This window comes from Dromiciops gliroides, chromosome 1 (assembly GCF_019393635.1).
Source record: "Dromiciops gliroides isolate mDroGli1 chromosome 1, mDroGli1.pri, whole genome shotgun sequence".
NCBI lineage: Eukaryota > Metazoa > Chordata > Mammalia > Microbiotheria > Microbiotheriidae > Dromiciops > Dromiciops gliroides.
In genome coordinates, this window is record NC_057861.1 from 315024116 (window position 1) to 315036305 (window position 12190).

At 40.6% G+C, this 12190-nt stretch overlaps 1 protein-coding gene across 1 annotated transcript in view; it reads left to right on the forward strand.

Moving 5' to 3' along the window:
- Nucleotides 1–12190, forward strand: part of MYO5B (myosin VB) — a 577307-nt gene that overhangs the window by 382674 nt on the left and 182443 nt on the right. The window contains 2 exon segments of the mRNA XM_043977928.1: nucleotides 9702–9824; nucleotides 11128–11211. Of these exon segments, the coding sequence (XP_043833863.1) occupies nucleotides 9702–9824; nucleotides 11128–11211 (207 nt within the window).

The window sequence follows — 12190 nt, forward strand, 5'->3', positions numbered from 1 at the left end:
TTACTATTCAGCTCAGTTTATCAAGCACTGACTATGTGCCAGACATTGTGTTTGGTGCTGAGGAATACAAAACCAAAATAAAACAGGCCCTGCCCTCACAGAGTTTACATTCTCTTGAGGGTTATATTTTCCTAAACAAATATAAATGCATTTAAGACAAGCTGCTTTTTTTCCCTTTTGAATTAGACATGGCTCTATTCTCCATTACCACATATATTGGAGAGGGTAGTGGAGGTTTTGAATATCTTTTTTACTAAAATATTAGGGCCAGGATTCACCATGACCAAATGGTAAAGTGGAGAAGTTTTATCTTTGAAATCTTGCCACTGTTCTTTTATTCTCCTCTTTCCCTTCAGTAAACACTTCCCCAGGCCCCCAGTGTCACTGTACTGGCTTCTGATCCCTGAGTCTTCCCCAATAGAGCACCCCAAATGACTCCTGTGTTCAGCCTTCCCCCCTTTCCTTTTTCTCCTCAAAAGGATCTGTCCTGTTTCCCAGAGGTTCCTTGCCTAACAAAGGTTAAGGCCTTATTTTCTTTCCTTCAGATTCCTACTTATAGGAAACTAATGAATTAATCTGTGCCATTTTCATTCAGAGAAAGCCTATCTAGTCAAATGCCTTCATTTTATGAAGGAAAACACAGAGACCTGAAGAGTTTAAATGACTTGGCAAAGGTCACACACACAGGTCATAAAAGACAGGAGCAAAATTTGAATCCAGGTCCTCTGACTTCAAACCCAATACTCTTTCTGTAGTATGTGATTGGTGGAGTGATGGGTCATTCATATTTTCGTTTTAACAAGAACTTTTTGAAAACAACGCCCTAATTGAGAAACATTAATTTTAATGTTAAAATTTCAGCCACAGTGGGAAGCTATTTTAGCTCTTTTAGGACAAGTTGACCCAGATCACAATGTAAAGATTGGCCTGCCATGAGCATATAGATTGATAGGAGAAATTTTAAAGAAATGACAGTAGGAGAGATAGTATTCACAGCTCTGAACTCTAGACCACCTCTCTGAAGTCTGCCTTACTCTCTTTTTTTTTTTTTTGCAGGGCAATTAGGCTTAAGTGACTTGCCCAGGGTCACACAGCTAGTAAGTGTTAAGTGTCTGAGGCCAGATTTGAACTCAGGTCCTCCTGAATCCAGGGCTGGTGCTCTATCCACTGCACCACCTAGCTACCCCCTGCCTTACTCTCTCATAGACTAGCTCTCCATCATGTATGACAGCCCCACTGTCTTCCCTGCCATCTCTCCCTCCCTGGGTTGTTTATTTAGAAGCATTAGCATTGTTGAGATGTTCTTTCCTAGGCCATCATCCCTGGAGTTGGAAATACTCTCTTCCATTCTCCATCTTGACTTGTTGATGAACCAACTCTCCACTCTCCTCTTCTCCTGAGATCTTTGTCCCCATATCCTATCATCAGTCATGTCCCATCATCTTACCTTTATGCTCCTGAAGGAAGCTACAGAAAATCTCTTGACTATGTCCTCTACAAGTTTGTTATATGATCCTAACCGGGCCCTCACCATAATAAGACATACCTTTTACACATCTCTAATTGATACACTATCCCAGTCATCTCAGGGGCTCTTCCAAACCTTTTTATCATCCCTCAAAATTTCTACACCCCCTCTCTCTGTACCCTCTCAGCTGAGAATCTTGCCTCATTTTTCACTGATAAAATTGCAGCCATTTACTCCCTCTTATCCTCTCCTCCTTGTTTCACATCACTCAGATGCCTTTGTAACTCTCTCTTCTTGCTCCACTCTGTCACTTAATGAGGTAGCCCTTCTCCTTTGTCAAAGCAAACCTCTCTATGTGAACAAGTGATCCTTTTCTATCCCACCTTCTCCAGCAGATTGCCCCTGGATTATGCCCACTCTTTCACTTATCCCCATTTTCTCCCTGCCTGCTGGTTTCTTCCTACTTACAGATGTGGCCATGTCTCTCCTATCCTCCCAGAAACCTCATTCAATCCATCCATCTCTCCTGGCTATCATTCCATACATCTCTTCTCTTTTTTGTGGCTAAATGCCCTGAGGAGGATATCTACAATTAGTACCTCCACTCCCTCTCCTCTCACTCTTCTAACTCTCTGGAGTCTGGCTTCTGACCTCATCCCTGAACTGAAACTACTATTTCCCAAAATACTGGCTTTTTCTCAATCTATCCATCTTGACCTCTATGATGTCTTTGACACTGTCAATTACCCCCTTCTCAATACTCTCTTTCTAAGGTTTTTGTGGCATTACTCTATCCTATGTATCTCCCACCTCTTTTACTGCCCCCCACATCCCCACTTTTCAGTCTGCTTCCTGGGATCTTGTTCTTTTTTTCTTTTTTTTTTAAATTAATAAAGTATTTTATTTTTTTCCTGTTACATGTAAAGATAGTTCTCAACTTTTGTTTATACAAGCTCTCCAATTTCAGATTTTTCTCCCTCCCTCCCCTCCCTCCCCTCCCTCCCACCTCCCCTAGACAGCAGGTAATCTAATATAGGTTTTATACACACACACACACACACACACACACACACACACACACACACACCTAACAACATTAAACATATTTCTGCATTAGTCATGTTATAAGAGAAAAATCAGAGCAACGACGAAAAACCTCAAAATAGAAAAACATCACCACCAAAAACAAAAGAAATAGTATGGTTCATTCAGCATCTATACTCCACAGTTCTTTTTTTTTCTTTTTTCTTGGATTTGGAAATCCTCTTCTATCATGAGTTCCCTGGAACTCTTCTGTACCATTGCATTGGTGAGAAGAAAATAGTCCATCACAGTAGATCAACACTCAATGTTGATGATACTGTGTACAATGTTTTTCTGGTTCTGCTCATCTCACTCATCATCAGCCCACACAAGACCCTCCAGGTTTCTCTGAACTCCTCCTGCTCATTGTTTCTTACAGCACAATAGTATTCCATTGTATTCATATACCACAACTTGCCCAGCCATTCCCCAATTGATGGGCATCCCCTCAACTTCGAATTCCTTGCCACCACATAATGAGCAGCTATAAATTGCTTCCTGGGATCTTCATTCAGATCATATCCTCAGATTGTATCCCCCAAGGTTCTGCCTTGAGCCCTATTGTCTTCTCCCTCTCTGCTATTTTCTTTGGTGATCACATTAACTCCCATGGATTCAATCATCATCTCTATGCTCATAATTTCTAGACCTATTTATTCAGCCCTAACCTCTCTTTTGACTTCCAGTCTTGCTCTCCAGTTGCCTTTCAGACATCTTGAACTGAATGTCCCATAGACATCTTATACTCAGATGCCCAAAACTCAACTCATTGTATTTACCTCCAAACACTTTCCCCTTCCAAACTTCCCTATTATTGTTTAGGTCCATTTTCCTAGTCACTGTGGCTCACAACCTAGGCCTTATCCTTATTTCCTCCATCTGTCTCACCCCTTTCCCTCACATCCAGTCTATTGCAAAGGTCTTACAATCTTACCTTTGTAATATCTTTCACATACAACCTTTTCTCTTCTCTGACACTGTCACCACCTTGGTGCAGGCCCTTATCATCTTACATCTGGACTATTGCAAATAGTCTGCCTCTCCCTGCCTCAAGTCTCTCCCCACTCCTGTCCGTCCTCCAGTCAGTGGTCAAATTGATCTTTCTAAATCTCATTTCTAACCATGTCACCCATCCTCCCTCAATCAGTAAATTCCAGTGTCTCCCTATCATGTCCAGGATTAAATATAAAACCCTCTGTTTGGTGTTCAAAGCTCATTATAACTGGCCCTTGAGTAAAGCAGACCTAAGTTTATATCTGGGTTCAGACATTGGAGAAATCATTTAACTTCTTTTTGCCTCAGTTTTCTCTACTGTGAAACGGGGATAATAATAGCACCCTAGCTCTCAGGGTTGTGACGAGGTTCAAATGAAATAATATTTATAAAGCACTTGACACAGTGCCTGGCACAGAGTAGGCTTTATATAAATACTTTATTTTTCCTTTCTCCCTGTCTTTTTGACTTCTTACACCTTACTTACTTCCCTCCAGTGATACTTTGCCATTGAACAACACTGACTTCTTTGCTCTTTCTTGTACAAAAGTCCATCCTCCAACTCCAGGGATGTCCTGCATACCTGAAACGATCTCCTTCCTTGTCTCTGCTTCCTAGCATCTCTGACTTCCTTCAAGTTGCAGCTAAAACCCCACATTCTACAGTAAGCTTTTTCTAATCCTGACTTAACACTAAGGATCTCCCTCTGTTGATTATCCTGAGTTTATCCTGTCTGTATTTTGTTTGCACATGATCTTCCCATTAGAATGTGAGCTTCTTGACTGTGGGATGCTCTTTGCCTTATTAATTATCCCCCAACACTTCTCACAGTGCCTGGCCCATAGTAGGCAGCTCATAAATTCTTGTTGACTGATTGACTAACAAACCTATCAGCTGTGGCTGATTGCAGAGGACTTTGCTTCCTTTTCCAAGCTGTTGACTCTTTCTTCATAATTCTCTTGCATAACTCATTTCTTTCATTGTTTTCCCCATTTTTCTTCTACCTTCCTTATTTTATTTTTTAAATCCTTTTTGAGCTCTTCCAAGAAAGCATTTTGATCTTGACCTATTCATCTTCCCCTTTGAGGCTTCATATGTACACATTTTGACATTTTGTCCTCATCCAAGTTTGTGTTTCGGTCTTCCCTGTTAGCATAGTAGCTCTCTATAGTGAGGGTTCTTTTCTGTTTCTTATGTATAATTTAGCCTATTTTGTGACTTTTAAAGTTCAGCTCTGCTCCTGGGGAGCAGGGAGCATTGTCCAAAACTTCTTGTTCATGGGGCCAGAACTGGTTTTCTGCTCTGAGGCCTCAGGGGTTCGAAGATTTCTCACCACTCTGGGCTTGCTCTCTCTGCACTGGAATGGCCCGGCTTAGTCATGCCGGTCTTATGGGTGATTCTCCAGCTGGCAGTTTGTCTTCTGTGTTGGTGCTGGGGGGGCCTCACAACTGGCCTGCAGAGCCAGGACAGAGGGGCCTATTTGCTGAGCTATGTCGTGGAGCTTTCTGCTGGCTTGCCCAGACACCCTTGCAGAGAACCTTGGCATTACAGATCCTTGCCAGAGATCTTGGAACTTAAAATGTTACAGCTTTAAAGGTGGACCTTAGTCCAACTCTCTAATTTTTCAAATCAGGAAGCCTAGGTCCAGTGAGGTCATATGACCTTCCAGATTTACACTGGGAATAAGTCATAATGGCAGAACTTAAATCCACTAATTTTGACTCCAAATTGAAGACTCTTTCCACTCTACCTTTCCCTCTCTTCCTTTACCCCCCATTACCAAATGGCAATTGAACCAGGGTTGTAAGATCAGGCTGCTGAATCCTGCCTGCCTTTCCCCCACTCTTTCCCTTAAGATTGAGTGTGTTTCAGATTAAGATCCAGGGTATAGAAGTCAAGATATGGAAGGCTCTACAAAGCTGACTCTGGATTTTTTTTTAATTACACTCAACTTCATCTTTGAGAGTTGCTGATATCCAAGGTGTAGGGTTTATTAAAGATATAGGACTTGGCTCCTTCCCCTGACCCCTACCTTCTCTCTCTTCATACAGAGATAAGGGCATTTTCCATTTGCCCTTTTTTTTATGGTTCCCTCTTAAAATATCAGCTACTTTCTTCTCTCATGAAGAGAAGTGAGGGGGTCAGTCTGAAGAAGGCTCCTGGCTTGTGAGGGGAGAGGAAATTCTCACAGGTTACAATATCATTGACAGTGGATGAAGATGAGATTCTCCTGTCAGCTGTCAATCTTCCTTCATCAGCCTGTTCCTTGCATTCAGGAGGCAGCAGTGTGCTGTGACCTTCATTGTTGGTCTCTGCTAAGACTGCATTACAATCCAGAAAAATTTAAACTAAATGCAAAGAAGGCTAGTTGGGTTTAGTGAAGAGTTTGAATAATATACAATTTCTTTTTTCCTGGTAATTAGAAATTTTATTAATAATGCTAGAATTTTATTTTATTTTTTAATAATAAACATTTTTATTTAAAATTTTGAGTTCCAAATTCTATTCCTCCTTCCCTCTCTCCCCTTCCCCCTCCCTGAGGTGGTAACTAATCAGATACAGGTTATACATATGCAATTGTGTAGAACATTACCATATCAGTCATTTTGTATGAGAAAACTTGAATAAAAGAACAAACAAAAGAAAGTGAAAATTAGCATGTTTCAGTTTGTGTTCAACCAATATCAGTTCTTTCTTTGGAGGTGGATAGTATGTTTCATCATTTGTCCTTTGAGATTGTCTTGGATCCTTGTATTGCTGAAAATAGTTAAGTCATTCACAGTTCTTCATCAAACAATACTGCTGTCTCTGTGCACAGTGTTCTCTTAGTTCTCCTCACTTCGATATCCATCAGTTCACACAAATCTTTCCAGGCCTTTCTGAAATCATCCTGCTTGTCATTTCTTATAGCACAATAATATTCCATCACTATCATATACCGCAGCTTATTTAGCTATTGCCCAATTGATGGGCATTCCTTTGATTTCCAATTCTTAGCCACCACAGAAAGATCTGCTACAAATATATTTGTACAAATGGGTCTTTTTCTCTTATTTTTGGATGGCTTTGGGATATAAACCTAGCAGTGGTATTCCTGGATCAAAAGGTTTGCATGGTTTTATAGCCCTTTGAGCATAGTTGCAAATTGCTCTCCAGGATGGTTGGATCTGTTCACAACTCCACCACCAGTGGATTAGCATAATATACTATTTCTTAAAGAAATCCAGCTTCATTACTTTCTGCAAAATTAGAGCCAGGATTTATAATTGGCATATCACTTAGCTGCTTAACTGGTGTGCTTATATAAATCATGTCTCCTCTCCTACCCTCTCTACTAATTCAAATTCTACCAGTTCAAGGCTCCTCCCAGGTTCTAACTCATTCAGGAAGCCATTAATGGTCATCCTTACCACCGAAGTAGATGCACTTCAGTTAGTACCTCCTGCTGATGTAGAGGTAATTTGAATTCCACCCTTAATACGTGTTATTCCCTGCCTCCCAAATCAAACACATAATAAACTACTTGGCCACAAGGGTCTGTGCCTTATTCTTCTTTTCTCTTTTTGTTGCTCAGCACAGGACTGGATATATTGTGGGTATTCAATAAATATTTGTTCAATTGAGTTGGGTTGAGCAATGTATACAGTTGGATGTTTTTCAAGTGTTTGAAAATTGTCTCTTAAAAAGATAAGCATACTCCTGGTAATCTGATGTTCACCATGATTGATTTGCCTATCAAACTGCATCTACAGAGTTCAATTCCACACATTCCTGTCTGAATTAAAATTCAGAATTAATGAAGTGCACATGAATTAAGTGACTTGTAATTGGGAACTTTAATTGAATCCTTATTAATACGTATACTACAGACCTGTCTGATGAGCACGACAGGAGTGGAAGAGAGCCTCCACCCTGAGAAAGTCACCATAGGGTATTGAAACCCAAGCTATATTAGTGTTACTTGCAGTGCAAAGTGATTTTCAGCATTTTGGAAGAAGCTGTGAAGACATAATAAGTATCCATCCAGGGGAATTTTTTTTAAAACTTCAAAGTAAAGACTTGGCTCCAGGGCTAGGGAAAGGTGGTTGTGGGCAGCAGCATTGACTGGGTAAACAGAAGATTACATTAGGCAGGATAGTCCATTCCCTAAACCATTCTGGTGAGTTGAAGTTTTACCGTATTGTTTTTTTTTTGTTGTTGTTGTTGTTTTTTGTTTTTTGGTGAGGCAATTGGGGTTAACTGACCTGCCCAGGGTCACACAGCTAGTAAGTGTCAAGTGTCTGAGGTTGGATTTGAACTCAGGTCCTCCTGAATCCAGGGCTGGTGCTCTATCCACTGCGCCACCTAGCTGCCCCTTTACCATATTGTTGTTTTTTTGGTGAGGCAATTGGGGTTAAGTGACTTGCCCAGTGTCACACAGCTAGTAAGTGTTAAGTGTCTGAGGCCGGATTTGAACTCAGGTACTCCTGACTCCAGGGCCCATGCTCTATCCACTGTGCCACCTAGCTGCCCCCCCATATTGTTGTTGATAAACTTAATGATAAGAATCCATTGTCACAGGTAGAAAGTTACCTTGCCCTGTGGGAAGACTGACTCAACATCTGGGTTTCCTATAAATTATCTTCAAGGGCCTGTTTATAGCTTTTCTTTCACTGAATTCGTGTGTGTGTTGTCCTGTGAATAACTTTCAGAGAAATTAGAAAGGAATCAAATGTACCTGTCATTCATCAAGAGTTGATTGAGTATACCAGGACAATATTGCCCAGGATGCTGAACACAACGTGGTCTTTCCCAAGAGTAGAACTTATTGTGTCATGGACACCCTCACCCTGGTCTGGTGAGGTCTGTGAACCTCTTCTAAGAATGATGTTTTAAATGCATAAAGTGAAATGCATAAGATTGCAACGGAAACCAATCTCATTAATATACTCTTGTCCTAGAAATTAGATTAAGAATCCCAGCCTCAAAGGTACTTCTAATTTATTTGGGAAAACAGGATAGATACACACACACACACACACACACACACACACACACCCCTACCACCACGGGATTTAGACAAGGATCCAGTTTAAATAAATTTTGTGGTGGGGAATTTTTAAATGAAAAAGCTGTGGAAGGAGCACTGGATTTTGTGTTATAGGACTTGGATCTAAATCCCAGCTCTGTCACTCTGTGATGTTGGGCAATTGATATAACCTTTCTGGACCTCATCTGTTTAAAAAAAAGAAGAGATTGGATTAGAGGACCTCCTAACATAGTGAATAGAGTACTGGACTTGTAGTTAGGAAGGCCTGGGTTCAAATCTTGACATAGAAACTTAGTAAACTATATGATCTTGAACAAGACACATAAACGTTTAGTTTTCTCATCTATTAAAATGAGGAAATCCTTTCCAGCTCTAAATATATGATCATAAATTCTGTAGGTCAAATGGAAAGGAATTTAGTGAAGTATGGTATAATTAGGAATAATTTATCAGGCATTGCCTCAGACAGACTGAGACCTTGGGAAAGACCCTAGTTTAAAAAGGCCAACATTACCTACTACATCCTGGGCCATCACCCGGGACTTTTGTCTTGCTACTGGACTTTGGTGACTCTGGAGGAAAGAGTGAAGCTGATGACTTTGTGCAGCTCTACCTCACTTAAATCCAATGCAAGTGCAAGTCAAGACATTCCCCTGTGGTGTCATGGGCCTTTTTCAAGAATGAAGGACAAACAACAACAATTGGAGGAGATGAGGCTCCAACTGAGCCTTGAAGAATAGATAGCATATGGATAGGAACATTTACTCTAGGTGAGGAGAATAGCACGAGTGAAACCAAAGAGGAGCAAATGAGCATGGGGCCATGTGGAGGTTGTTCTGATTGGAGCAGAGAGGCACATTCTTAGCTGTGAATTCTAGAGGCATCTCTTCTTCCAATTCCCACAATCCAACTAATAGATTTAGAATTGAATATCACAGCTCCTGAGAATACCTATATGAGCCTGGCATACAGAAAACTAAGGTGATCCTTTTCTATAGTTAAGTTGGACAAAAGGGCCCAGGTCTTTATTGTGTTCCCAGTGGATCTGATCTTGTTGAGTGATTGATAAACCCTCTCTTTGCCCTTAACTTTTCCTAACAAAACTTTCTTCACTCTATGATTCTATAGGTTCCCAAAGGCACTGACCAGAATTGGGCTCAAAAATTGTATGACAGGCATTCTAGCAGCCAGCACTTCCAGAAACCCAGAATTTCCAATACCTCCTTCATTGTCCTTCATTTTGCAGATAAGGTGAGTGTTCTCTTTGGATGCCTGGATACGAAGCAAATGTCCTACCCTGTGTGCCTATGAACTGAGCCATTTCTTTGAATTTGATTGCCTTGAATGTCTCCCATAAAGGTTTCTGGGTTATCTTCTTCCCTGTCTTACACTGGACTATTCCTGAAATGTAATCCAATATATCAGTACTCCTTTATATTGGTAGATAGAACTTGTACTTGCTTAAATGTTTCAGGAGAGCTTATTTTACCTGTGAGGGATATGTGTGTATGTGTATATATACATATGTGTGCATTTCTATGTTGTGGTAAGATTATTGTAATGTGGCTCATCCAATCAGTCAGCCAAATTCCAATAATCTTACTACACACTTGAGGTTCATCACCAAGCAGTTGGCTACCAAGTGTTAAGGGGTCCCCTGAACTTGTCTTTTTGAGTTGCCATTTTTTCCACTCATGATTTTGTTTTTGGTTAACACAAGAGATGAACTTTTATTGTTATTTGTCAAAGCTACCCATTAACACTATTTCTGATGGAAGAAATAGTGCTAATTTGGGGGAAATCATACATCAAAGAACTAAGACATTAGAGTTCAATCCCAGAGAAGCCTATTGTGCTAGTTAGGTTTTGATGCTTATAAAAGCAATAAACAGTGGTATGTTCCTAAAAAGTTGGGCAGAAATCATTTTTTATAAATGGTCATTTTAAATACACTAGAGGAAGTTGTATTTAAAGGAATTTTATAGTCATTTTGTAAAATAAATAACTGCCCCCTAATAAATACTTTGTGTAGTTTCTTTTTTTTTCTTTTCTTTTCTTTTTTTTAGTGAGGCAATTGGGATTAAGTGACTTGCCCAGGGTCACACAGCTAGTAAGTGTTAAGTGTCTGAGGCCGGATTTGAACTCAGGTAGTCCTGACTCCAGGGTGGTGCTCTATCCACTGTGCCACCTAGCTGCCCCCTTTGTGTAGTTTCTAATTTTCACATATATTTCCTGTGAAATATGATTCAAAGTCATGGCTACTTCAGCACTCTGTGCTAGAGTGCCTGATATATTACACAAATTGAACCACAGTCCCATTAGAGTATCCAAGTATGCTTAAAGGAAGCTACAAGTATGAGATTCCCACTAATCTACTTAGCAAAATGTGAGGAAGATGAGATGACCACCTGTCTTGCTTCCCAAATCAGCATGCTTCTGGTTATCTCATCCTGCCTCAGGTAGTAGCTTCTGAAGACTCCGCAAGCTAGAGGTGGGCTGCTCTGGCTGAAGCTCTTGACTACTATCTCCTTTTTTCTACCGCATTGGGCTATAGGTGGAGTACCACTCAGATGGATTTCTGGAGAAAAATAGAGACACCGTGTATGAAGAACAAATCAACATCCTGAAGGCCAGCAAGGTAAAAAAGAAAGAGAGAGAGAGAGAGAGAGAGTGTTGAGTTAATAGTTTCTATGGACTAAGGGTTTGAGAAATAGCCAGAATAAAACATCTGTATCTAGAGCTGGGGCACTAATAGATATAGAATCTAACTATGGTCACCACCCTAGAGTCTACAGAAGAAAAGGTTTCCTGGGGGTAGGAAAGGCTGCTACCACATTAGCACCTTCCTTCACCACATAATCCCTGCTTCTAATTGCTAAGGAGATGGAATATTTGTGGGAAAGGGGGGTAGAGGAGTGAGGGACTGGGCTACCATAAGGATGGGTGGCTTCTAAACAAGAGAGGAAGCAGGAGAATCAGCAGGGAGGGAGAAAGATAATGGCATGAGAAGTGAACGGAGAAGGAAAAGAGAACATGCAGTTTGTCTAGGGCTTATCCAAGCCCTGTCTCTGATCTCCTGGATTCTGACATAAGGTGGTTGTATCCCTACTAAATCAGATAACCATAGTCCTTGTTATTTGCTTTGTCGTGTCAGAGTCAGAGCTTAGGAAAAATTGAAACTGATGCCCATGTAACAATTCCCCAAACTTTGTTCATGAAGCTTGTTAGTTTCTTCCTTCTCCTGCATAAATATGGCAGGTAGCAAACATTGCACCCATTTTACAGGTAGAAAAAGTAAAATGCCAGAGAATATTTTCAGTTATCTCAATCAATTTGAGTAATCTAAGCAAGAAGAGAACTCTGGTCTTTCTACCCCCTGCCCTTAGCCTCATATGCTAGACAATGATATAACCTATATTGCCCCATCTTGCTGCCAACATTAATTGTGCAACACCTCTCCCTCCTCCCTTGACCCTTTGAAAGTTCAGGATATGAGAGCCATGAACATAAGACCAGGGAAGGCTCTCAGTCCTCTCACTCTCCATTAACCCAAATGATTATTGGATGGGCTCTTCTTGGTGATACCATAACTCTCTACCACCAAATCAAGATCCAAT